The 26,540-nt window shown below is 53.5% G+C and overlaps 3 protein-coding genes across 17 annotated transcripts; 2 read left to right on the plus strand and 1 right to left on the minus strand.

Annotated features, from left to right (window-relative positions):
• The first annotated feature begins 257 nt into the window (after positions 1-257).
• MSANTD2 (Myb/SANT DNA binding domain containing 2) lies at positions 258-15,034 on the plus strand. Of its 15 annotated transcripts, none has more exons than XR_001559461.2 (6): positions 260-786; positions 7,472-7,516; positions 8,099-8,357; positions 9,249-9,309; positions 9,517-10,203; positions 13,332-13,445. XR_001559461.2 is itself a non-coding variant. In XM_015884163.2 (6 exons), the coding sequence occupies exons 1-6, from the start codon at positions 307-309 to the stop codon at positions 10,023-10,025; spliced, it is 1,056 nt and encodes a 351-aa protein (XP_015739649.1). In that variant the 5' UTR covers positions 260-306; the 3' UTR covers positions 10,026-11,095. The 15 variants fall into 15 exon arrangements, 11 of the variants coding, with proteins under 11 accessions (XP_032304975.1, XP_015739649.1, XP_015739654.1 ...); XR_004309578.1 differs by having other exon boundaries at positions 9,517-12,993; positions 13,332-13,440; XM_015884163.2 differs by lacking the exon at positions 13,332-13,445 and having other exon boundaries at positions 9,517-9,714; positions 10,013-11,095.
• Positions 15,035-15,540: 506 nt separating this feature from the next.
• Positions 15,541-22,212, plus strand: ESAM (endothelial cell adhesion molecule). Its single transcript, XM_015884228.2, has 7 exons — positions 15,541-15,622; positions 19,803-19,960; positions 20,459-20,672; positions 20,747-20,902; positions 21,148-21,270; positions 21,363-21,501; positions 21,761-22,212. Exons 1-7 carry the CDS (start codon positions 15,577-15,579, stop codon positions 22,092-22,094), a joined length of 1,170 nt encoding a protein of 389 aa, XP_015739714.1. The 5' UTR covers positions 15,541-15,576; the 3' UTR covers positions 22,095-22,212.
• Positions 22,213-22,875: 663 nt separating this feature from the next.
• On the minus strand, positions 22,876-26,337 carry NRGN (neurogranin). Its single transcript, XM_015884229.2, has 3 exons — positions 26,052-26,337; positions 24,395-24,601; positions 22,876-23,023 (listed from the first exon to the last, which is right to left on the minus strand). The coding sequence occupies exons 1-2, from the start codon at positions 26,064-26,066 to the stop codon at positions 24,395-24,397; spliced, it is 222 nt and encodes a 73-aa protein (XP_015739715.1). The 5' UTR covers positions 26,067-26,337; the 3' UTR covers positions 22,876-23,023.
• Positions 26,338-26,540: the final 203 nt, after the last annotated feature.

Below are 26,540 nucleotides of genomic sequence, written 5' to 3' on the forward strand. Positions count from 1 at the left end.
CACGCAGCTCACGCACACAGGCCCAGCTCCATTTCCTACACGGCGATGTTTCAGGGTGTCTGTCCCACCCCCATGGGGAGCCCCGGCCCGACCCCATCGCTGACCGCGCCCACCTCAAGCCCCGCCCCTTTGGATGGCGGGTACTTGGCCACGCCCATGAGACATGGCCACGCCCACCATCGAGATAAGCCCCGCCCACACCTCATGGCCACGCCCACTCGCTCCCATCCCTCTTCTCCCACTACCGGAAGTCCCACCCGAGTCGATCTCACGTCACTTCCGCCCGCTCGCTCCGGCAGCTCCAATATGGCGGCGTCCTGCGGCTCCTCGCAGCTCCCCGCCGCGGAGCCGCCCCTCAAGATCCCCAAGATGGAGGTTCTGTCTCCGGGTTCTCCGGGCGCATTGAGTGACGGCAACCCCAGCCTGTCCGACCCGTCCACCCCCAGCGGCGCCTCCCCGCTGGGCCCGGGGCCGGCAGCCGGCGGGGCCGTGCTGGGTGCCCGCGGCGGAGCCTCCCCGTCCGTGTCGTTCTCCCCGGGCGGAGCCGCCGCCGCCGCCGCCGCCGCCGCGTGCAGGGGGATGTCGTGGACCCCGGCCGAGACCAACGCGCTGATCGCGGTGTGGGGCAACGAGCGGCTGGTGGAGGCGCGGTACCAGCAGCTGGAGGGAGCCGGCACCGTGTTCGGCAGCAAGGCCCCGGGACCCGCCATGTACGAGCGCGTGTCACGAGCGCTGGCCGAGCTGGGCTACGAGCGAACCCCGTCACAGTGCAGGGAGCGCATCAAGGTACCGACACAGCGGGGATGGGACGGGACGGGCCGCCAGCCCGCGGCCTCCTGCGGCTGTGGGTGCGGGGCCGAGTGACCAGGTTCAATGTGCACCCGTGTGTCTTCACACACACTGTCCTGCGGCACCGTGGCCTTGGGGGGATTTTGGCCCAGCCCCGATGCCCTCCAGCATCATTGGAACTGTGCAGTGGGATGGGAGCTGCCGTGGTTCTGTGATGGAGCGTTGATCCTGGGGTCCATTGATCCTGGAGCCTTCACAGCTGTGGAGTTGCCTCGTGGCTGTGATGCTTCCCCTGGGCTGCCTGCTCTGGGCTGTGTTAAGCAGCATGGCCAGCAGGCTTCTGTGGTGCTGGGTTTAAAGAGCTGTCTCTCCGCTTGTGTCATTCCTTGGGGAGAAGGGGAAGCCTTGGCTCAGACAGGGAGCAGGAATCTGTGCCCCCTTCATACACAGGGAGCTGTGGACTGGGACTGGTGGGATGTGAGGGAGCTGTGATATGTAGAAGCTGCTTCAGGCTGTAAGTGTGAGTGAAGTGCAGAAGGGAGAATTAAATGAGGTTCCTTAGGGCTTTGTTTCCCCTTTTGTGACCCATTTGATTTTCTGTGCAGTTACTTAAAATATTGATCAGTTAAAAAGGAACATTTTGTTAGTTCTTGATATCGCTGCGGTTGTTGGCTTTTCTTTGCCGTGTTCTGTTCATCACATAGAGCTGTGCTGGTCCATGCAGACTGAGGCTGTCTGTGTGCAAACACCCAGCTCTTTGATTTATAAAATGCATGAAATTAGGAACTGTGCAGCTCTGCAGTGTTGATAGGGACGATGGCAGTGTGTCTGGAGGGCAGTTCTGTGTGTTACTGAGCATCCTAAGAGACGTTCAGGAGCAGATGAGCGGAGGATTTGCTCCGCAGTGTCTCATAAACAGATGAGCGTTTGACTTTGGAAAATGGTTAAAGTGGAGCAACTCTTTCCTATAAACATGTTGCTTTCTGAATGTATATTCTCATGTCATCTCTTTGACTCCTTGCATTTCTCTGCTTGGGGATTTATTTTCCTGAATGCATCAGAACGTTTTGGAGGGAAACGTTGCTTTTAAGCGGACTCTTCATGCACTGCAAAACTTCTCCACGTCTCCTGATTCTGGGGGAGCTGGAATGTCCCTGTTTCCCAGCAGCTCATGGTGCTGTTACCAGAGATGCTCCTTCCCCTGTCTGATGAGAAGTGCTTTGGTGGCAGTCTTTTGTTTCTGTCCCACGTGCAGTTTATCTGCATGGACTCTTCTTAAGTGAAGTCCACACACTGCTGTGGTTCCCTCTGCTGTCCTGCCCTGCAGTTAGTTCATGCTCTGTATACCTGGGCTCCTTGCTGCAGGTTGTTGCACTGCAGGCAGGATTTCCACCTGCTCGTGCTGCTGTCCAAGGTCCTGCACGTCCGGAGTCCTCCTGGTGTGGGGTCTTCATTGCTGCCCCTGGGAGGTGCAGACATGGCAGCATGGCAGAGCTTTTCCCAATCCTTCGGGTTTTTTAAGAAAAATGAGCACTCGTTGAAAAGCTCCATTTTTGATAGAGCCAAAGGTTGAGTTTGTTGCAGGAATTATTCAAATGGCTGCGTTAGAATTGGCAGAATTGTCTGCTTGGCTCTTTCTTGCTCAGCTGAGGGTGCAAATCACTTCTGAACGCAGAGAGGTTGTTGTTTGACTTCCATCTTAAGATGGAGCAGGAAGGCTTGGGCTTGCTGCTGGAGCAAGCGTGGTTCACAGACACTTATAGTCTTACACTATCCCTTGTCAGAGCTAAAAGCAGAGCTGGGGCAGTGGTGATGGATGAGTGCTTTGCTTTGCCATTCCACTTGCCTGCTGTAGCCATAATGTCCCCCATGTCCATGATTTTATAGGATAGTTTGACAGCGTCCCTCAAGGGAGAGTGCTGTAAAGATTTGCTGATTGATTATAAATGTAAATCATGCTTAAAATGTGTCAGTTTCAACTTAGTTTATAAAGACATTGTAGGTAAGAGCTCTGTATTGGCTTTCTTCAGGACACCTGAATTTCCTGCTCTCTGCCAAAGGAGCGTTAGAAATGAGATGGAAAGGAAAAAGTCAGCTCTGCAGAGCAAAGTTTTGCAGTTCTCCAGTTGTACTGCATATATGCATTCTCTCCTAATTCAAACAGGATGTAACGCAAGGTCCCAGTTTGCATTTTGTCTGTTTCCTAACATCTGCATGTGCTTTTCCACACATAGGCGGTGCTGGCCTGCAGCCTGCAGATGAGCCCACTGCCTGGATCTGCCACTCCAGAGCACCTGCTTTGAATTTGGGAATTCACACGTAATAATTCCAACAAGTACTCCTGGCTTATTCCTGCAGGAGAGCCTGGCTTCATGGCTTTGATGCCTGTGGACCAGCTAACTCAGGGACTGGGAGCTGCAGGAGTATTTAATTTCTTTTTGTTTCTGCCTGTTGGGTCCCCAGAAGCTGTCCTGTGCCTCAGAGCTCCCTCATCCTGGCATACCAAGCTGTGTCCTGAATCACTGCTGGCTTAGTACTGCGCTCCGACCATTCCTACAACTGTGATCTCACAGCTCTTGTTACAGAATTACTTGCTGAAGCACATGTGCTTTTCCTCCAGCCCCGCTCTTCTTTGCTAAGTGTGTTCATAATCCAAGATTGGAGAATTAGCCTGGCTCAGCAGTTTGTGTATCCCCAAACTGATCCCCTCTGTGCGGCATTGTGGAGCATTCAGCTATTTGTTTTGACCTCAGAACTATTATTCAAGGCAGAGGATGAGATACTGTGCAAAACCCTTTCCAGATTTGTATGCAGTCACTTCTATTCCGTGCCCTTCTCCAGGTGTATCATTGCCCCAGAGCAGGAGGTGAGCTGCTAACGAGTAGCAGAGACACAATCACAGAAAAAGGAGCTATTGCCTCGTGCTGTGACGTTCCATATGAAGGCCAAAAAAAGCTGATGCATCCAGTATGTAGGCTTTGTTATTGCTTCAGATCAGGCAGTGAGTTTGGACATCATTGTTTCATGCTCTTCCAACCTCTGAACACATCGTTCACAGGCTCTGCTGCTGGTGACCAGCCTGTTGCCCTCATGCTTAGTTTTCTGCACACAGTGACCTGCTGCTCACCTGGGCAGGAGGAGGAAGGTGTCTGCTGGGTTGTGATTGTCTGCAGAATGTCTGATTGACTTTGCAAAGAACAAAAAGCAGTTCTGTGCTTTCACACGGGGAATGCAGGCACGAAGGGGAGAAGTGAATGCTAACATGAAACAGGGTAGAATGAGGAATTATGCTTGGATGTCAGCTGTTCATGTTCTCTTGCTTTAAGCTATATGGTGATGACAGGGTTTACTTTCAGTGCGGTTGTGTTTTTTGTTGCTTTATGATGTAAACATTCTATTTTTAAATCTTTGTAGTGCAAAGTCGTTTTGAAAGATGGAAGCGCTGCACTGGCTGTCTCTGATGGGACTCCTGCAGTAATGCAGTGTGACCTTCTGTGTGCTCCAGGAGATTGAATTTCACCCAGAAATTCATCACTGGGTTCAATAACCTTAAGCAGAGCGGCTCTCTTTTCAAAGGATTTCCAAGGTTGGAGTTATCAGTCTCTTTACCAGCAGCTTATCCAACTGCTTATCACCTTCAGAACAGCTTTGCCTTCCATTTTTTAATGCATTTTCCCTTGTCTTCTGTTACTCAGGCCGAGCTCCTTGTCCCCGTGACTCCACCCTCTGCGATGTGCACAGGCAGTGTTCAAGTTACCTCTTGATCTTTCTTCGCCTTAAGTAGGTTCAGATGCCTCTAGTTTTCCAGGCTGGGTCACTTTGCAGTTCCTGTCCTGAGTCCTCTCCAAGAATTCACTCCTCGCTGGAGAACCTCATGGGCCCCAGTAGGTGGGAGCAACTTTCTGTTGACGTTCGTAAACTGGGCAATGTGAATCTGTTCTTTGTGACTGAAGAGTTTATTTTCTTTACTGCTTCTTGGACATACCATGAGACTGCAGTGGAAGAGCATCTGTGGAAGATGTGATCACTTAAGGCCCAGGTCTTAAAATTCTCCCAAGTTTTAATACTTGCCCTTAGGCTGTGCACACCATTGGGCTGTAACTGTGGACATGGCATTGGCAGTTATACTGCAGAAACTGCATTGACGTCAGAGGAGTCCCAGTGGCAATGATGCGGTTGCTAGATGGTTGATTTTGGATTTTGTTTATTTTAGAAGTAACTGAATGCACCTGAAATGTTCATCAGAATGAAGCTGGTGTGAAAGCACAGAGTTTAAAGTGCCTGTGTGGGTGCAGATTCACTTCCACCACTGTTCTGTTCCAGATTCTGCTACACCCTGCTAAATCTGTCAATCTGGAGGCTAAGGAGATGGTGCTTTCTGGACTGCTGTGGGTCCCACAAGTTCCCAGCCCTTGTTTTGGCCATTGTTTCTGGTGAAAACAAGTTAAGACAGCCTTTGGGATTTCCCTTACAGCTTTTCCTATTGGTCTAGATTTAGATGTTGCTTTCTATTGATAACCATTTCTCTATGCAGCTAAATCACAAAGGCTGAGGTTGGACTCGCCTGGCATGGACCTTTCTTTGGAGACCACAGCCTCAGGACGGGCGTTTGCATGCTTCTAGGATCGTGTGTAAAGCTCCCAGCTTTCAGAACTATGTGAGTAGTTACCCATGGGGTGCCACCCCATGTTGATGCTTTCTGCCTCCCATCTGGAGCTTATTCTGGAGCAGATCATTTTTCCTACCACCTGCAGGAGAGTTTGTGCTGCTCTTAGTCTGTGGCCCTGCTCTGCCTGCTTTAGAGACCTAGAGCCAACAGGGGTAGGCGTGTGTGGTCTCTTTGGCTTGCCAAGTAACTGGTGTCTAACCTATGAAGTACTTCTTGGATTTCTTTGGTCCAGACTGCTGTACTTAGGACCATCTTTGGATGTCAGACTTCATGGGTGGCGTGGAGATGCTTGTCCCGTTCACAGTGTTTGCGTGAAAACTAAAGTTTAATGTTAAGGAATGAGTGTGTTTCTAAAGGCAGCACAGTCTACTGAAGCATGCCTTTCATTGCTTTGGGGTAAGCAGTGAATAGTTTTGGAATAGTAGTGACAGCAGCTTTGGGTAGTGTAGGAAAGAACACCTTTTACTGACCAAAATGGCATGTGGGACTATTATTGGGTATCTCTGAGTGCTGTGATCGGACAGATGTGTGGCACCTGCGGAGCTGGAGCCCCTTCAGACAGGTCTGCAGCAGGTTCTGCAGGGCATGGCTGCAAAGTGTTAAGGATGGATTTGCTTGAGACTGCTCACGTTCTGTAGAGCAGCAGTAGACTTGGTTTCTTGAGCACAAAGTCATCAGCTGTCTTTCTGCTCTGTGGTGTGGCTCTCTTTAGAGTTCAAGCTGTGCTTTCTTCTCCTTTTATTCTAGGAACTGATGCTTACATTCAGAAGTACAGAAATAGGGCTTCTTGTGGTGATGTTCCTATTTAGCTCTGATGTTCTCCTGCTTTTCATATATCTTTTAACCTAAAAGTTCATGAGCTAGTGTGTAGAGCAGAGGAATCAACCACCTGTAGTCAGTTCTGTTTCCTTGTGCTCCAGCCAGACAGTGTGGGAATGCAGGCTTCAAGAGCTTTCATGGCTCCAGTCATCCCTACATGCTGTACAACCACACTGAACTTCACAGGCCATTTCTTTTATCCTGCTGTGGTTTCATCTTTTGTTACTTGTGCGTATCCTGGCATGACGAGGCAGGCAGCCTTTGGATGCTGCCTTCTACCCTTCAGCATATAAACCTGAGGACTCCTCTCTTCCTTTAAGTCCGTCTTCAGAGTTGAGTGGTGCTGAGTGCTGCCCTGTATCTCTGGGGCCTGATGCCCCAGACGCCTCTTCAACACCGCCAGGGACAGTGACTCCACCACCTCCCTGGGCAGCCATTGCAGTGTCTGATCATTCTCAGAGAAAATTCCCCAATCATAGGGAATGAATTTGTTTGCAGTGAGTAGTGACTCATTTCATGGTTGCGTTCTTGATTCTGGGATTCCATAACTGGTTGTTTTCTACCCCAGTTGCAGTTGAGGTGCTGGAAATGTAAAAATTTCCCATGTCCCATCATGGGGAAACAGGTTAGGAATGTGTTCCTCTCCTGCTGATGCTGTTAAATGAGGTGCATGAGGAGCATTAGATATGTTGGAGCTTTCTGGAGATGTAAAGTTCCTTTTGGGGGAAAACCAAACATTTAATGCAATGATGGATGTTTGCTTGTTGCTTAAAAACTGTAGTCCTTCTTCAGAGAACAAGTTGACCAAACTAACTGTTCCTGAATTAATGCCTCCTCTGAGCTTTAGAGGTGGCTTTGGTTGCCATTCAGTCTAGCATCTGAACAATGTAATGAACGTGATGTCTGTCTTGATCTGGATTAGGGGGGATTGTACAAGTCTATGAGTTGTCTGTAGCTTTGCCTTGCTGTCATGCAGTGGGTGTTAATGTGTGGCCAGTAGTACAGGATGGTGGAGATCACCAAAACCAGGTTGGGTTTCTGCATTTGCCTTTTTTGGAGGTTTCAACCTTAGCACTGAAAGCTGTCGTAGTGGATTATTAGCCAGAGCCATCTGAGTTATGTATCTTACTTAATGATTGATATCAAAGTCTGGGAATTTGGAGCATTATTGATTTGACCTCTTTTAAATTTCAGCAGCTTCACAAGAGACAGAGTGAGTTAGTAAGGAATGCAAAATATGTAAGTAATATATATTTTATTAGCTGAATAGCTTAGGCATACATTTTGTACCTTGTGTCTTCTTACCAGAGTAAGGAAGGTTGGACTGTCTGTGCTTTTGGGGACTTCTTTCTTTCTTCCTTTCCATCTCCTCCCTGCTTTACCTTCTTCAAGCTGTGGGCACAACACCAACTCTGCTTTCCCCCTCTTGTAGTAGGTGTGAATTTTCTTGGCTGATTGGTATCTCTGACTGGGGTTCTGTTGTTTATTTTCCCCGTGTTACGTGGCAGATCTGGGGGGTTATGAAGTGGGAAGGAGAATAAATTGTCCAGGTTAAATTGATGAACCTGTATCTGCTGCACAACTTTGTTCTGAGCTGTAGATGTTAAAGTTAAAACCTGCATCAGGAGCGTCAGGTACATACGATGCTTCCTGCCAGGTGCAGATTAACTTGACAGCCTTGCATTTAGCTCATGAGCGTGTGGCAAGTACTGGTCAGCAGAAGTAAAACTAAACTCTGCCTGGCAGTCATGTCACTGTCTGCTATGTGTGCACTGCTGAAGTGGCACCTCTGGGTGATTAACACGCAGTTTTCTGTCTTAGACCCTTCGCAGATGTTACAGCCGTGTGAAGGAGCATGGTGTTGGGAAGAGGAAAAGCAGCTACACATTTGAACAGCTGGAGCAGGTGTTTGGCCAGGGAGGATGGGATTCCCAGCCCTGCCAGCCTGTCCTCATCAACAGCAGCGGCTTGTACCAGGAGCTGGAGTCAGATGGCAGCACCATGGAGGAGTACTCACAGGAAGACTGGGGAAACCACAGTCAGGATCTTCATTGCTACCAGACTGGTGAGCAGGAATTAGGTAAGGAATCCTATTAATCCTCTCTGTGCTCCATGCTCATACAAGCCCCCACATTCATGTTTGGGACATAATGTGCTCAAGTGCTGAACAACTGATGTCCAAGGGAAAACATCATCAAAAGCAGACAGTGGTTCTTGGAGGCTGATGGAGTATCAGGATCAGAAGGAAAGAAGGGTTGTATGTAGGAGAGTCTTAAATTGCAGTTTGATATTAAAGCAGCCAACTTGCAAATTAACCACATTCTGGTTCTCTTAGACTTCTTCCCCTGGGAGCTTAGAAGTCAGAACTATGTGGGAGAGAAATGGTGGGGAGACGATGATGTTTCAAAACGTGTGTAAATGACAGCTAATTCCATCTAGTCGTTCTGGTGACTCAAACTGCAGTCTCCTGGTTTGTCACCGTTTTCCTTCAGTTGAATTATGGAGACATTTGTGTGTACTTGGGCTGACAGTGTTCATAACGTTGAAAGAAGTAAAGAGAGAAGCGTTTAGCGCACAAAATCTAAATGGAATACAGATGCATTTGTTCTGGTGCTTGCTCTTCAAATGTGCTATTGAAAGCAGAACAGTCTTTTCCCTTGTTTTCTTTTTTTCTCCCTCAATGTAGTTAGTAATTAAATTGGCTTGTGATTTAATTGCAGGAATTATGCTCTTGTCCTTGAAAGGTTTTGCACTTGCAGAGGCAGACTCAGATCTTGTAACTGGCTGCATCGTTTCCTAAGGAAAAACAAAAACTCCAGTTAACATAAGAACTGGAGCTGCCTTGTGCATGTGGCAGGACTTGGTGGGCTTAGGAAGTAAGATGGATTTTTAACTTCAGCTTCAAAAAAGAAATAATATTCCTGCTGCCTTTAATTTTAAAAGATGACTGTGTTGGAATCTTACCTTTCAGATGAAATGCCCACCACAAAAAGAACATTGAAGATAAAACAGGAATCTTCAGAAGACGCTCAGTAAGTAATTTATGAATGTTTTACCCTGGAATGTATTTCCCTGGGGATGTTGTGCAGGAGGGAGGCTGTTTGAAACTTCTGATTATAATTATAAATACATTGTGCAAGACTATTCATACACTTGAATCTGCTTTATGCATTATTCCAGTTACCTCAGAACATTCGAAAAGCTTCACAACTTTGTCCTTTCTTGGCTTCATCACACAGCAAACAAAACGACTCACCACATGAATGCAAGGACTTAACATGCGGCTCAGATCCACATCAGGACTGCTTGGGATGTGTGTGGGCAGCCTGCGGTTATCACGGGATGAGTCCAGGCTCTCGGAGCTGTCTGAAATCTGTTTTTTCCATCTGCCTGAAGTTGCCTAAATTTTGTCCATTTGGATACAAGGAAAAAAATAGGTTTTCTCTTTTTTTTTTTTTTTAAGAGCACTCATTAAGTTTTAACGTATATTTTCCACTAAACCAGTGTCAGGACAGTGACCTGTGTGCCCAGGTGGCGCCGACCAGATATTTTAAATGGATCAGAAGGAGAACATAAGTGGAGGAAAGAGAGTGAGAAGTGAGACTACCTCAGTAGTAGAGCGTGTTGTTGACTTGGCTGTATGAGTAATGCTTGCATAAAAAGTTTGTGCATTTCCCCTCCTTGGTGGAAAGCATGCCAAAGTTTGTGATTTCTTTTATTTTTATAACTTTCCAGAGCTGACTTGTAACCTTTTGGATTGGTTTAATCTGACAAATACCGGAGCATTTAAAATGTTTTAAGCATGTGAATCTCCGTTGCCTCGCCAACAATAACACAGAGTATTTCAAAAAATGAAAGGAATCGTGCCATGTTTCTGCAGACCAGGGCTGCTTTCTTCCAGCCTCTTGGGTTTAAAACCCTGTAGGGTAAGTGTAGCTCCATCTGTAATGGAATGAGCTGTCTCAAATCGACTTGCAGGCCCTCCAGGGTGGGAACACACATGGTTACGGTGTCTTGCACCACTTCTCTTCGAGCAGCTTGTTCGGATGGTTCTGGGATAATTCTACCTTCCAGATGTGCCGTAGGGTGTTGCACTGAAAAGAGTTCCGAATGCTCTGAGGTCGGAGCTCAGAGGAGCTCATGTTGTGTGGAGACTCTGCGTTTTCTCTGCCAGTTTTCTGTGGTGTAGATGCATGGCTGGAGCTCAGACTGCTCTGAGTTGGGGGTTTCTTTTCTGCTCCTGCAGCTCTCTAAAATGCAGGGAGGTCTCTGAACTCCCGGATGTTTTGTGAGGCGTGCGGGTGATAAGGCAATCTCCCATGCTCAGTGGGAGCACAAAGTGTCTTCCAACACAGAAATCTGCTGAAAATGCCTTTTTTTTTTTTTTTTTTTTTTCTCTGCTATGAGGAACAAGGAACTTTTAAACTCTGAGATCTTTTAAAGCTGAAAAGAAACCTGAAACTCTGCCTTTTTACTACATCAAGCAATGGAAAGCAAAGAATTAAATAGGCGTTCTCCCTGCCTTCTGCACTGTCAGGGCTTTTAGTCGGAGGTGTCACAGGCAGCTTTTCAGGTTGGGTTTTTGGAAAGTGGAAGATCCCCGTGTGCTGCTGTGGCAGGGTTTGCCTTGTCCAGTTCATTGCCTCAGTGGTTGTCTTGGACATCAGATAAGGAAATCAGTGTTGAGTTTGGAATGATTACGAGCAGCCTGGAGAAGCTTTACTGATACTGTAGATAAGCCGAGTATTTATTTATTATCGTTTCAAAAGAGACTTGTCTAATTTTAAAAGCCATAGCAAATAAATAATACCAAACATGTTCATGTTCTTGGCCCATGTTTTAAAAATACAGTAGCTTATTGCAAAGACAGCAGACCTTCAGTTCATCTGCTTTCTTGTGCGTGTGGAAGTTTGAAGCAGAAGTAATCTCAGTGAAATCAGTGGAGTGATGATGCAGACTTTCAAGTCTGCTTTTGTTTGGAAACGTGCCTTAGAACAAATTTACACTAAGGCTCGAGTCTTTCCTTGTTTGAATTGCAAAGGTTTCTGAGGAGAAAGCAATGCAATGACCAGAAAGCAATGCAATGACCAGAAAGCAATGCAATGACCAGAAAGCAATGCAATGACCAGAAAGCAATGCAATGACCCAGCCAGGTGCTAGGGATCGAGGTCTGACAGTGTGGTCAAATGCAGCTCTAGGGCACCTTCTACAGTTGAAAAATGAAATAGCCTGAGCCGCATTGCCTTAATTTAGCTGCTGTACCCAGCAGGATGGAGCTGTGGTGTAAAGGATAACAAAACCATCACCGAGGGGTTCCCACTCCTGATTAACCCCCAGATTTTGAAGGCTTGGGAAAGGAGGGGCCATCTTCACAGTTAGCTGTGCTTAAAGCCATTGTCACTGCTGTGCTGGGTTCTCCTCCTTTCTGCACTGCCCTGGGGAGGCCACATGTGGAGCACTGGGACAAGTTCTGGGTTCCCCAGCTCAAGACAGAACTGCTTTTTGAACACCTTTTTTCCCTACTGCTTCCTCTGTGGTTGAAGCAGTAGATCCGCTCAATGGAAGCCTCTGTCTTCCCTGATACATGAAGCACTGCTGGGGATTCTCTAGTGCAATTATTCCTGTTCTGCAGGAGTAGTTGGAGTGACTAATTTTTTCTTTTCTCATCGGGGCTTCAGCTGTGTTTTGTGCTGAACTGAGCTTAGCAATAGTATTTATGGTGTAATTAATAAAGGTGTTGTTTTTTCTGTTGTTCTTAGCTCTGTTCCTCCACTGTTGAATGAAAATCTACCCACACTGCATTCTGTCATGTCTGGGTTTGGATGGGACTGTTTCCTTAAATTGCATTCTGCTTCCTCTTTGAATGCAATGAATGTGAATGTGAAACACAGGCTGCTATCACAGCCCTGTGCTCAGCCAGCTGCTTCCTACATTGTCTTATCCCTTTTGTCTCCAGAGGATGAACTTACATTTCCAAAGGTCTAAACTGCAAGTCTGAGACGAGTCTTGCTGTGAGGAGAGTGATTTCAGCCTGGGCTGCTCAGACCCAGCATGTAGGGCTACATTTGGATGTGCAGCACCTCCAAGAAGCAGTTGGGATGTGGGCAGTGGGGCACAGTGGGGTGAGTTGGGCCTTGGGATCTTAGGGGGTCTTTTTCAGCCTTATTGATCCTAGGACCCTATGATTTTGTGGTTCTATGAACAGTGGAAGAAGGAACCTGCTTCCGTTCCACGTGGGACAGAGAAGCAGCCAAGTATCAGCCCTGTTCCTATGCCCTGCAGTCTGTTGGGTGCTGTCTGCTCTTGCTTAAGCACTTGCTTCATAACAGGTTGATGCTTCTGACCTTCCTGTCTCAGCAGCTGGTGCCGGAGCTGTTGGGAGCTGTTGTGGAAGGATGATTCTAGGGAGGGCTGAGTGGAGCAGCTTCTGAATCACAGTTCTTGGACTGAGGGAGGTTTCTCATTTACCAACAGAGCTGCATTGTCTTCCTGTTGATTGGATTATAGGGCAATAACTCCTAGAATCAGTGGTTGTCTCCCTTAATTGTGCCCTAAGTGTCTCATTCATCCTGAAGGAAGCTGCTCCGCTTGCTTTGGATGCATGCAAAATCTCCCACCTGATCACTTAGCCAAGTGTGAACGCCTGCAGTGCTGTTTGTATCCGCAGGGCAGCTCAGCTTCTCCTCATCAGGTCCTCCCCTGCAGAACTCATTGCAGTAAGTACCTTTTCCAGCAGAAGGTGTATCTCATCGGAGGGATTTGATGAAGTTCTGTTTTGTTTATTGTTTTTGTTGTTAACGAGGTTAATTAAAATCAGAATGAAAGCAGACACATCAGTTGGTGTTACAACCTGGGAGCTCAGCAGTGATTTGGGATGCATGTGGGAGTCGACTACCCGCACGTTTTGCTGTTGTCTTCCCAGCTCATAGAGGTGGCTGGAAGCAGTGCCGAGTCCCAGCCCTCCTGTGCTGGTGGTGCTTTCTTGTGTTGCCTGGGATGGTTTTGCAGCTCTGAGCGGTCACTGACAGCTTTACCCTCCTGTTGTTTTCCCCAGGAAGCGCGACGTCATGCAGAACATTATGCAAATCCTGGAGTCTGTCCAGTTGAAGTGGGAGCTGTTTCAGAGCTGGACGGACTTCTCCAGGCTCCACCTCTCCAACAAACTGGCCATCTTTGGCATCGGCTACAACACGCGCTGGAAGGAGGACATTCGCTACCACTACGCGGAGATCAGCTCGCAGGTCCCGCTGGGCAAACGGCTCCGGGAGTATTTCAACTCGGAGAAGCCGGAGGGCAGAGTCATCATGACCAGAGTGCAGAAAATGAACTGGAAAAACGTTTACTACAAGTTCCTGGAGATCACCATCAGCGAAGCCAGGTGCCTCGAGCTGCACATGGAGATTGACTGGATCCCCATCGCTCACTCCAAGCCGACGGGAGGCAACGTTGTTCAGTATTTATTGCCGGGGGGCATCCCCAAGAGCCCGGGTCTGTACGCCATCGGGTACGAGGAGTGCCACGAGAAGCCACACTCGCCTCTGGCGGAGCCGCGGGGCCCCGATGCCAGCAATGAGACTCCGGGGGAGCTGGAGGCGCCGTCGCCGCAGGCGTCGCTGCGGGTGGAGATGGAGTCTGCCCGCATCATCTACTGCTACCTCGGCATCGCCGAGGTCAGGACTCTCCAGCAGTGCCTGTTTTTACATTTTCAGGCCAACACCAAAACCTTCAGCAAAGAGTGGGTCGGGATCAACGCGTTTTTATCTCAGAACTGCGTCGTAGAGCCCGGGGTCTCCCCAAAATCCATCTACATCAAATTTGTGGAAGTGGAGAGGGATTTTCTTTCCGCTGGCTCTTTGGTAGAGTGCCTGGAAAAAGCCATTGGATACCCCTTGAAATTCAACAACTGAATCTCGTCCTTCATAAGGATTAAGGGCTTCTGCCCGTTTCCCATCTCACCGTCGGGCGCTGCTGGATGCTGTGCGCAGCTGGAGGCGCTGCTCAGCAGTGTTTGATTGGGGGCTGCTGGGCCGTGGGGCGGCTGTGGGGCAGCGCTGAGCCCTGCCCAGCTCATCCCATACATTCCACGTCGGGCGGAGCGGACGTTTCATACGAAAAGCTGTTTTTCCACAATGTCTCATTTTTACACATCCGTCTCTAAGTGTTATTACAGATCTGAATAAATAAGCAATAGATAACGGCGAGTTAAACCTTGAATCACGTTAAAGGAGACTGTTTTTCAAAGCCACCCTTAGATACTGTTGTATATAATTTAGAAGTCCACTTTTTTCACCCATCCAGTGTTCTCCTATCTCCAAACAGTGTTGCCTGCAAAGACTTTTGTTTCTGTGATGTATTCCACTTTCCTAGTAGTGTTGCCATATCCGCTTTTATTTTATTTTATTTTATTTTATTTTTTAACATTAAAAGAATTCCCGGCCTTTTGTTATTTTATTTTTATGGGTTTATTTGTTCAGTTCTAGTTTAACCTCTTTGTGAGAATAACCTGGCAGCTGGGGAACATTCTGTCAATCCATGCTTATGGGTACAATCAAAGCTGTGAGATGGGGGGGGAGGGAGGTGGGCTGGGGGCACGTGGGCCGGGAGGAAGCATTTAAAGCCTTTCCCAAGTGTTACTATATGTGCCCCATCACTTGGCTGGCTGGTGCCGGCGTTTTGGTTTCTGAAGCTCATCGGTCAGTGACGTTGTGACATACAATGAATGTGTCAGTCCTAATAAAATCGAGCAAAGCGCACGGACTGGAGGCGTCTTTCTCCTCTGTGGGCAGCATCTCGTGGGGCCAAGGAGCCCATTCCTTATTGGGGTTTCTGCTGTTTCTGCAGCCATACAGCCGAGCAGCTCCTTGTTCTGCTTCTTTGCCGGGCTCACTTTAATCCTCAGGGTCGGGATGTTCGTTTTTGTGGGGTTTCTTTTGTGGGTTTTTTAATGCTTCTTTTTAAGGATTAATAATTTTATTTCAGGGCACGGGAGGAGGAGGAGGAAGGGAAGGTGTGTGTGTGCTGGGGGCACTGGGCTCCGTATGAGCAGCGCCATCATCATGCCGTGCCGCCCACGATAACGGCCCTAATATCACAATTCATTATTAATAGCCCCAATAGCAAATAATGAGCGATAAGGTCTGACTGGATGGGGGGGGGGGGCAGTTCGGACCCCGGGGGGTGGAGCCGAGACGCCCCGCCCCACAATCCCCGCCCCCACCTGCGGGGCGGTGCCCACCTGAGCTCCGCCCCCCCCCCTTCATGTCGCCCCCCCCGTGTCCCGGCACCTGCTGCGCTCCGGGATGGTCGCGCTGCCGCCGGGCGCGCTGCTGCTGTGCGCGCTGCTGGGTGAGATGCGGGGGGTGCGGGGGGACCGCGAGCGGGGAGCGGGTGGGGGGGCGGGGGGCGGCGGGGGGCGCTGGGAGCCGGGAGCGGGGGGGGGGCAGCGCTGTCCCGCTGCTGGTGTCGCGGTGCCGCCCGTCGGGTGCGCGGGGAGGGGACGCTCGTAGCTCGGGGAGCCCCGCGCCGCCCCGTGGGGCCGAACCCCGCAGTGCGGGCGCGTTGTGCTCCGCTCCCACCGGGGCATTTCCCCGCCGATCGTTCCCGTCCCGCCCGGCATCGAGCGGATAAAAATCGATGTATTTTTTTCCCGTCATCAAACCTGCCGCCCCCCCCCGTGTGTGCGCCGCTGCCCTCGGGCTGCTCCGCCGCGCCCCGCTCCGTCCTGCGCTTTTTCCCTTGTTTCGCCCTATTCCTGCGGGTCGGAACGGAGGGCGGCCGGCGCCGGGGCTGCTGCGGACGGACACGGCCCTTCGAGTTTCCTTCGAGGAGAAGGAAACGGCCCCGAGGACAATGGGGACAATGGCTGGTGTTTCCTCCCCGGCGGGTCGCTCCCTGCCCCCGATGGAGCCGCTTTGTAGTTGTACTATTCCGTTATTGTTATTATTACTAAGGAGCCTTAATTAAAGGGTGGTGGGACGAGGTGCGGCCATCGCTGCTCTAATGGGGGGGATGTGTGTGGGTTCCCCTTTGCTGTGCTCGGTGTGGGGATGCGGAGCTGCAGGAAGGACCCAACTGAGAGCAGAAATATGGAGAATTAGGGCCCCAACTTGGTGCTTTTTGGGCACTCACGCAGAAGGACAAAACCAAAGATCCCTGCACACCTCACGGGGTCACGGCAGAACAAACTGCAGGGAAAGGTGGGGAGGAGGAAAGGAGAGTGGGGTGATGCCGGGTGCCCACTGCTGTGCCGGTGTCCCCACGGCATCGCTGAGCCGCAGGGGTTAATCCATCCGCCTGCGTCTATCTATAGCTAAGTCACATTTTTTTCCTGATTTCGGTTCTCCAGAGGATACGGCATTTTCTGCCCCTGGGTCGTGAGAACGGCCGCCGTGTCCGTTCCCAACGGGCGCAGCACAGCCCCCATCTGCCCGGTTATAAATAGTGCAGGGCTGGGGGACCATCCCGGGGCCGGGTGGGTGCAGCGTTTCCTCGTGGGTCCTTTGACCTTTCTCGAGGCTCTCGGGGCCGCTGTCCATCCACATTCCCTCTCTGGCACCATTTCTGCTCCGGAGGAGCACGTTCAATCTGAGTCGTCATCTCTCGGTTTAATTTCTGTCTCGGTTTCACATGGCCAAATCGCCTTAATCCTATAGAGCGAGGGCATCGGATGCAATCCGCCTTCAGCTCATTAATTCCCGGGTGGTTAGTGGGTGGCTTATAGGGTCCGCCTGGGAGCTGCGGTTTTGGGGAGGATGCATTTGGCTGAGGATGGCTGTGGGGTGTTTGGATGGGAGAGGCAGAATTTGGGGCTGAAACAGTGGGATTTAACCAATGAGATATGGGGTGCCACTCCAGGGTCACAGTGCTTTGTGCAGGTGCAGCAGTTCAGTGTGGAGCACAGCCAGAGGTGTGTGGGGATTTAAAGGCTTTTTCCAAAGGAAAAAACCCGGCAGATGGGCTCAGGCAGAGGAGCCGCCCCTGGGCAGGTGCTTAGCTCAGGGCGGTTGGATGAAATCGGCGTTTTTCATCCCAAACAAACAGCAGCCGGGTGGCCCCCAGGGAGGGCAGCGCACGAAGGGCCCGTTCCCCCCCGGCCGTTATGCATATGCACGCCCCAAGCAGCTTAATTTTTTCGATCTGGTTAAAGCATTAGGGGATTTGCAGTGGCGAGGTGGCTAAATCTGGAGCTGATGCCAACGGCAGCGCCGCAAACCAAAGGGTTCAGGGCTGCTCCCCGGGCACTGCGTCCCCACCAGAGCTCAGGCAGCAGCACTTGCAGGGCGATTCCTCCTGCACTGAGGGGCTGCGGGGCACCTCCCCAAGAAAAAGGGCAGTTCTGGATGCCAGGATCCTCCAGCAAAGGCAGCACTTGTGCTTTGAGGACACCCCACAGTGCTGGGTGTGAAGGTGGAGCCACGATCTTTTACGTCTCCAAGATTTAGGGATGTCAGAGCTGCGCCGTGGGCACGGTGCTGTTGGGCCATCAGTAGGTTTCAGAGTTAAGGCTCCCTCCTAACAGCAAAGGGAGCCGTGGTGAGCAGTGTGGGCCCCTCCGCAGCAGGTCTGCCATGATTTAAGCATTTCCACAATGATAAATGTTAAATGTCAGCAGGGACGGATGGAGCTGCTCTAATATGTCCACTGAGCTTCACTGCATGGGGAAAACAGCCCAGGCTGGGCAAAGTGGGGCAGCTCGAGGCTGATTCTGGGGTTTGCTGGTGGAAAGCAGCCCGATGACGCAGGAACTTGGTACAGAACTGTTTGGTCACGGCCCTGGCATCCTGTGAGTAATGATGGATGTGTTTGTCACTGTCTCTGATCTCTGGAAGATTTCAGGGCTTTATCTTGAGGCCAACTCAACTCAATGGGATGTTCCGGGGGTCGTTGCCAAGAGCATCCCGCCCCATGACTTTGAATTGCTGGTGCTCAGCCCCATCTCACCTAAACTGTGCCCATCTCGTGTGGTTTTTGCTGTACATTATACAGGCCGAACAGATGCTGCTGGGTGAAAATACAGCATTTATATGGGGTGAGGATCATGGTAACAGACCCCAGTCGCTGCTTTTTGCTCCCAGCACACACAGCTCCGGGACGGCACGATCCCACCTCCCACATCAAACCCAAACTGTGCCACCACGGGCACAACTCGGCCCATCCGCCCTCTGTGCCTTATTGAACTGTCCTCAGCGCCGCCCTTTTAAACTATTCGTTTTATTTTCACGGTGCTCTTTGCATCCCCGCGATCTGCGCTGCCGCCTCCGGTGCGGTTTTCCCCCCTGGGTAGGACTTAAGGTTTGATGCGCTTAGGTCGGGTTTAGCTATTTTAGGCGCTGAGGTGTCTGCCCTCACCCAGCCCCAGCCATCCCTGCTGCTCCTTGGCCGGGGTTGGGGGGGTTGAAGGGAGGGTCGGTCGTTATCGGCCGTCGCAGCGTTTCCTGCGCGGGGCTTCGGGCGCCGATTCCGTGCGGGGGGAAAAGCGGATGCGCGGAGGAGGCTAAAAATACCCGCGGGCGTCGTGTTGTCATCGACCCGCCCTGGAAAGATCCTGGAGGAGTTTGTGTGTGTGGGGAAGGGGCGGAGGGGGGAGGATTCGGGGGGCTGTGCCCAGGAGCGCGTTACTCCGGGCGTTAACTCAACCAGACGGTGCCCCGATGCCCAGCTCTTTCCTTCTGCTCCTTTCCCCTTCTTGCTGCAAAACCAGCAGTGTCCCTTTTAGCCGCTCCAAATCGCAGCGGTGACGGAGCACAGACCCCCCACTCCCCCCATCCACCCCGTGCTCTCCCCGCTCCGGAGCATCCCTGGGACGTGGGAGCAGCGGGGCCGCGCCGGGTCAGCGGTGCCGCAGGTTCCCCAGCCCCAGCTGCAGACCCACCCCGGGTGCCCGACCTCGCCTGAGCAGATTATTTTCCAGCTGATCCTTTTCAGAGCAAAGCTGGGAAATAATCCCCCCCGCAGCCGGGCACCCCGCCCTGACCCGCTCCGGTCCCCCCTCCTGGCTGCGATTTTCGGTGTGGGTGCTGGGGGGGGGGACACTTTGCGGGGGCTTTATCACCATCATCAATCCCCATTTAGTACCTGCGAGGGGTGTGAAATGCCGGGGGTGTGAAGTGATGCGGGGTGCTGCGTTGGGGCGGGTGTTGCCTGGGTGCCCCCATAGGAGATCAGACGGGGATTGCGGGGGTAGCTCCATCCCAGTGCTGTGCAGCGCCGTGTGGAGCCTTTGTGGGGTGCGGGGCTCCGTCCCCAATGCCCCGGGTGGGGGCTTCTCGTGTTGTTGATGGGGAAGCGGCTGTGGGACGAAAGCTTTGTCCTGCATCCGGAGAGCCCTTCCTGTCGTGGGGAAGGAGGAAAGATTTCCTCCCAGCACAACCTCCGGGCGATAACGGGACTTTTCTTTTCCTTGCATTGGAACAGGGAGTTGTTCTAACAATTAGTGGGGCTTTGTTTTGTTTTGTTTTTGTTTTATTTTGTTCTTTCATACAACTGGCACCCGGGGCTGAGACGTGTCTGTTTTCCTGCCGGGCAGGTGTCTGCTCAGCTGTGCTGGAGGTGCATGTGGGAACTGGCTCTGTCTACTCAGTGGAAGGGGAGGGAGCCGTGCTGCCCGCCTGGTACACCAGCAGCTCACAGAAGAAGCCCTACATCAGCTGGATACTGAAAAAGGGAGCTGATGAGCACTTCCAGGTGATGGGGATGGAGTGGGGGCAAGCAGGGAAGTGTCTGTAATGCTGCCCATGGTGGTGAAGTGCCCAGCATGAGGGGATGCTCATGGTACACATGGGGTGTGGGGGGGAAGTCCATGATGGGGAGATGCTTATGATGTCCATGTTGGGGAGGGAACCACAATGGAGAGGAGGTGCTCATGGTGTCTATGATGAGAAGGTGCCCACAATGGGGAGATGCCTGCGATGCCCATGGTAGGAGGATGCTTGAGGTGTCCACAGAAGGGAGGTCCCTGTGATGAGGGGATGCTCGTGGTGTCCATGTTTGGGAGATTATGAGGAGGTGCTCGGGGTGTCCATGATGGAGGGGTCCCCATGATGGAGGGGTCCCCATGATGGGGTATTAGTGAGAATGGAGGAGGCTCGTGCAGCCACTGGTGCTCCCCAGAACAGGATTTGGGGGAAGTCCCCCCCTGCAGTGCCATCCATATTTGTAGCAGCAGATCTTTTCTCCCTGCAGATCCTGACATACCTGGACGGGGAGGTGAAAGTGGAGGAGACAGAACTGAAGCCCCGTGTGGGGTTTGTGCACCCCGTCCTCAGCCACAACATCTCACTTTTCATCAATGCCACGCGGGAGCACGACTCGGGCCAGTACATCTGCTCCGTCAACGTGGTGGATGACATCATCAACCCGATCAGGAACGTGGCCATCATCAACCTCACGGTGCTGGGTAAGGACACACAGGGTGCTCTGCGTCCCCTGGTGTCCCCCGTGCTGGCACTGACGTTGATCTGGTGCCCGCAGTGCCGCCAGCCCCCCCTGTCTGCAGGCTGAAGGGCAGCCCCACGGTGGGAGCCAACGTGACGCTGAGCTGCGCCTCCCAGAAGGGCAAACCCTCCCCCCTGTACAGGTGGCAGCGGCAGGAGCCCACCAAGCAGGTCTTCTTTCCCCCCGCTCAGGGTAAGGTGGGCTGAGGGGGGTGGGAAACCCCTGGGAAGGTTTGGTGGGGGGAGAGCTGGATTTGTCCCCTTAGCTCGGCCCATTGCTGGAATGTTGGGTGAGCAGCCCCTGAACTCTGCCCCTTGTCGGCCCCCCACCCCAGGGAGATGCAGGGGACCATCCCTGTAATTCTGCCCACTCCCATCCCCGCTGTACTGGGGCTGTGCTGGGGAGGGCAGAGCAGCTCCTCAATTTCTGCCCCACAGACCGGGCCAGGGGAACCCTGAAGCTGACGAACCTCTCCCTGGACATGTCGGGGCTCTACGAGTGCGAGGCAGAGAACCGCGCGGGTTCGGCCAAGTGCAGCATCATCCTGGAGGTTCACTCGAGTGAGTGTGTGTCCGCAGGGCTGGGAGGGGGGCTCGGTCCCTGCAGTGGGTCCGATGAGAGGCCAAGAGCTCCCCCCCGTCTGTCCCGGCAGCCAGTGAAGGAGCCGTGATTGCGGGTGCTGTTCTGGGCTCTGTGGGCGCTTTGGCCACCGTCGCCTTCTTCGCCCAGCGGCTGCTCGGCTACAGGAGGAAGAAACGTGACGGGCAGGAGGAAATGGCCAACGAGATCAAGTGAGAGCGGCCCCGCGGGGCGGCTGTGGTCGGGCTCAGCGGTAACGGGAGGTTTTGCACCTCGGTGCGGCCGTCATTAGGTTTCAGAGTTAACGCGGGTCTTTCCCACTGTTTGTTCCCCCTTCCCTGTGGGTGAATTCCCTTCTATCCCCTGCACAGAGGGGCTCCTGCAGCTCAGTAGCACTGGGGGGGCATCATCCAGTGATGGAGGGGGTGGGAATAGCTGCACTTCCAGCAACCTGTGTCCCCTTCTCCGCAGGGAAGATGCCGTGGCCCCCAAAACCCCGACCTGGACACGGACCCGCCCTGCAGACACCATCTCCAAGACCAGCACTTTGTCCTCCATTGTGGGGTCCCGGGACAGACCCTACGGGGCCTCCCCCCCCTCCTACACCGCTTCGGTCCTCACCGCTGCTGGCAGCTACCAGGGACCCCCCCGGGCCGGGGCGAACCCCCCCGCCACCAACGGGGCCCCCTGGCGCCCCCCGCAGCCCGTTACCCCCCCAGCGGGGCTGACCCCCTCCAGCCTGGCGAGGGCCGGGGCCGTCCCCGTCATGGTGCCCGCCCAGAGCCGGGCCGGCTCCTTGGTGTGACCCCCCCAGAAACAGGCTGTTCCCGTCGGCTCCCAGCCCTGCCCGCTTTTGGGGGCACTTTTTTTTACCCTTTTTTCCTTTTTTTCTTCATTATTTTTGTAAAGACTCCCGGAGCAGCCGGACTCGTCCTGCGGTGTTTAATGGGTGCGGGAGGTGCCCCGCTCTGCCCTGGGGGGGGGCTGCACCTCCCCACCGATACCAGCGCCCCGAACCGGCCCCGCTCGGAGGTGGGGGGGGGGGGGGGGGTTTTTTATGTATCGATGGAAATGGGCTATTTTTCATAAAGGAGCATTAAAAGTGATGGGGAAGGGAAGGGCTGGAGGTGGCGGTTGGGGGGGGGGAATCTTTTTTTTTAGGGGTTTTTCTCTCAGATTAAAATGCTTTTGGGTGACTTTGTGAGGGTGCAGAGGGTTGGTGGCCCCGTGTCCATCGGGGTGATGACACGTGGCTGTGTGACATCACACGGGGAGCCCTCAGGGTGCCCCATGGTCCCACTGCCCCCATAGTGACATCCCAGCACTGTGCCTGGTGGCAGGGGGTCACAGTGTGCCCCCATGGGGGCTGATGGTGCTGTACAACCTGGGCTGGCTGTCCCAGGTCCCCCGGTGATGTCACACCCACCCGTATGATGTCACAGCAGCGCCAGCTCCCACCCACCAGTGACACCGGGTGTGCAGCAGTGATGTCACACATTGCACGGTGCCGTGTGTCACATCATGCTGGACATGGCTGGGATTGGTGACACCGGGCCGTCCACCCCCAGAGTGACACTGCCACGTCCCCTCGGAGCCAAGGACACTGCGGCCGCTGGCAGGGACTTTTATTGGGGCTGGGGAGGGGGAGGGCAGGGGACGCATGCTGGGGTGCTATGGGGAGAAGCAGGGGCTCCTCGGCGGCGGGGGGGCTCGGCAGGGGGAGTCCAGCTGGGCCTGCAAGCAAGGAGAGAGCGGAACAGTCAGTGGTGTGCACGGGGCTGCCTGCACCCTGCACCAGCTGCTGCAGCCTGTGCCTCTTCCATGCCCTGCCTGCACCCTGTCCCTGCAATTTCTATGACTCCCTCCACCCCTGTCCCTTTCCCCTGCCTGCCCCTGTCCTGTCCATGCAGCTGAGGTGCCACAAGCCCTTGGGGTCCCCCGCTCTGGCCACTCCAGGGTCCAAGGTCTTTGGTGGGAAGCAGAACCCAGCACAGCTTGGCTGGAGCCCACACAAAGATGAGATCCTTTGTGGATCACCCATTGAGGTAGACCTAATGACCCTCATGGTCTTAAAGAGCTCCACTGCCCCTGCAGTTTGTACCTGCATCTCTGCTTCATCCTCACTGAATTTTCACTGCAGCCCCACCATATTCCCAATCCATTCCTTCTCCATCCTTATAGAATCCTTACTGCAGCCCTACTCCAGTCCCATGAACAACCATTTCAACCCATTGCACCTCACTGCAAGCCCACTGCATGCCAAGACCATCCCCAATACACCCTCACTGAATTCCAAGTGCATCACTAGCACAGTCCCACTGCATCCTCACTGAAGCCCAGCTGCAGCCCTCCTAAAGCCCCACCGTCTCCCTGCAGCATCCCCACTTCACCTGCATGGCATCTTAGTTGCATTCCACTCATCCCTGTTCCACCCCCGCTGCATCCCAGTTGTATCTCCAGTGTTTTCCTGATGCACTCCCAGTTCAGTCCCCAGTGCATCCCAATTCCATCCCTCCACATCCCAGTTTCTCTCCTAAGTGCAGTCCTATTCCATTCCTATTCCATCCCAGCTGTATCCCAAGTTGCATTCTCAGCATTCTCAGTGCATCCCCCTTCCATCCCAGGTTGTAACCCCACTGCACCCCCTCTTCCAGCCCCTCCGCCTCCCATCCACAGCCGCATTGCCTCCCCCACCTCCATCCCTGCATGGAGCTGGGGGGCAATGGGACACACCACAGCTGCTGACCCCGGGGCTGTGGGGCCGTTCCCTGCTCCCCACACACCCCCGGCACCCCCAGCCCCACAACCCGGCACCGTGGGCGCTTTTAAATTTCCCTTTTCCTGCCAGGAGACTGTGACACAGGCTTTTAAAAATAGCATGTGCTGAGGCGAGGCGTTTGGGGTGGTGTTGCTAAGGGAGAAATTCAATTCAAATCTAGGGCTTCGCCTTCCCCGCCGTTCCTATGCTAACTACTACGGAGCGCCCGCAGAATTAGGGCAGGCAGCGCTGCCGAGCTCCTGCAAGGAGAGCTCCATCGGGACGGGACGGAGGATGCTCGGAGCCGGAGGGAGCGGGGTGCGGGGCCGGGGCTGAGGCTGCGGTACCTAATCGCCGTTGCGGAGGTCTCCGCCGCGGGTGCTGTTGGCGCACTCGGCGTCCTTGGCTTTCCGGTCCATCTCCCCCCCCTTGATCTTCTTGCGGGTCATGTGCCCACGGAAGCTGGCCTGGATCTTGGCCGCCGCCGCGTTGGCGTCGGGGTCGTCCAGGGGGATGTCCAGGATGTCCTCATCCAGCTTCGTGCAGGCGCCCTCCTGCCGGCAGCGAGAGGCCGTTATGGGGCACTTTGGGACCCTATGGGGCACTTTGGGACCCTATGGGGCACTTTGGGGCCTGGGGGTCGGGGTGTGAGCAGGTGATGGTGTGTGGTCACGGTGTGGGAAAGGTGCCGACATCCCACAAAGTACAGGAAAGCAATGGAGAGATGGGGGAGAGGTGGGGAAAGAGGCTGCATCCACACCCTGCTGGAAACACACACCCCGTGCTCTGCATCCTGACCCCACTGCATCCCCCGGGGGCAATAATTCACATTATCGCCTCTGAGGAGTGGAAAGGAGTGAAAAACAGAGGGGAAAAATCACCCACCACCCAAATGGGACCAGTGGCATCTCTCTGCCACTGCATCACTGCGTCACCCTGCCCTCAGCTCCTGAGGACTTTGGGGAGAGTTCAGGGGGTTCTTTGGGATCAAAGGGACGGCAGCCACGGCACATCCACACACAGCAGAAAGCAGCCGGGTCAGTTCACACCGAGGGGTGGTCAGTGCCCTGCAGGAGCAGGGACATCGCAGTCACCGTGCGCTGTGCTGCTGGCAATGGGGCACAGAGTGTCACTGCAAAGTGCCGCTGTGGCAGCGGGGAGGGTGTCGGAAGCTTAAGTGACAGAGCTGGGGGGAAACGCGATCGTCGGGGTGGAATTGTTACAGCTGGGGTGGAAATGTTACGGCCAGAAGGGAAACCCTATAGCTGGGGAAGGAATTCTATACGCAGTGGGGAAACCCTATATCCATGGGGGGAAATTCTATATCGCAGGGACAATTTGTATATCTATGGGGGAAATCCTGTCCCCTGGGAGGGCTCTGCCACCCTACAGGCAGCCAGCAGCGCAGTGATGTTGGTGGAGCAGGAGGGTTAAAAAAGGGGGAGAAGGAGGGAAAAAAATACAAGGAGAAATAGGGAGGAAAAGGGAGGAAGGGGGAAAACGTGTGCTCTTCTGGCAGATGAGCTCCGTGACCCGGCCGGGGGCTGCAGTGCAGGAGCCACCACCTCCCTGACAGCAGCAAACAGCCCCTTCTGTAGGAAACCTGCGCTCCTCATGGGGAGCCTTTCCGGGGAGATGGGGCTGCAGGAGCAGAGCGGGGTGTCTGCACCCACTGCACGCGGCGCCTGGGGAAGGGGCTGCTGCCCACTCTGCCCCGCTGGGATGATGCCCAGACCCGGCGGCTGGAGGTTGGGGGGCTGGAGAGGTTGGGGGGCTGCCCCGAGCACCCCCGAGCAGGGATGGTATGGGGGATGCCTTGGGGGCTGCTTTGGGGGCTGCTGTGGGGTGCCACGCACAGGGGAGCAGCACCCACGCTCCTGCAGCTCCTGCAGCTCCTGCAACAGCACAACGCGCGGCCCCGCGTGAAAGCGAAAAAGCAAAACCAGCACCGAAAATCGCAATAAAGACTCATTAGAAACGAGCAGCAATCGGGAGGCTACGTACGTTGCAGCAGTCCATGGCGGTGCGGGGCTCTCGGTGCAGGTGGCAAGTTGAGCGGAGCCGTTTGCCGACGTAATGCGCTTCGTCGGGGCGCGCCGCTGTGCCCACCTCCCGGCGGCAGCTCCTGCCCGCAGCCGGATTCAGATCCTCAGTTTTTTTCCCCCTTTTCTCTCTCTCTTTTTTTTTTTTTTGCCTCCTCCAATTTCTCTCCCAGCGGCTCCTTCGCCTCCGACTCCCTCCTAACGCTTAAAGGAGCCGGCAGCCCGTGCCAGGGCTTCATGCAATATAAATCCCGCAGCACGGAAGATGCCATCAAATATTTACGGGGTCGGGGCGCTGTGCCCACAGCTCACATGGGGGGGAGCTGCCTTTTGTTCCCTGCTGAGCTGATTTCATGGTGCACGTGGGGGCCGGGGCGCCCCGGGGTCACACACACCTGCAGCAATAAGGGACGACATTGACATGACTTTGTTGGGGTGGATTTTTGGGGCT

Source organism: Coturnix japonica, chromosome 24 (genome assembly GCF_001577835.2).
Source record: "Coturnix japonica isolate 7356 chromosome 24, Coturnix japonica 2.1, whole genome shotgun sequence".
Lineage (NCBI taxonomy): Eukaryota > Metazoa > Chordata > Aves > Galliformes > Phasianidae > Coturnix > Coturnix japonica.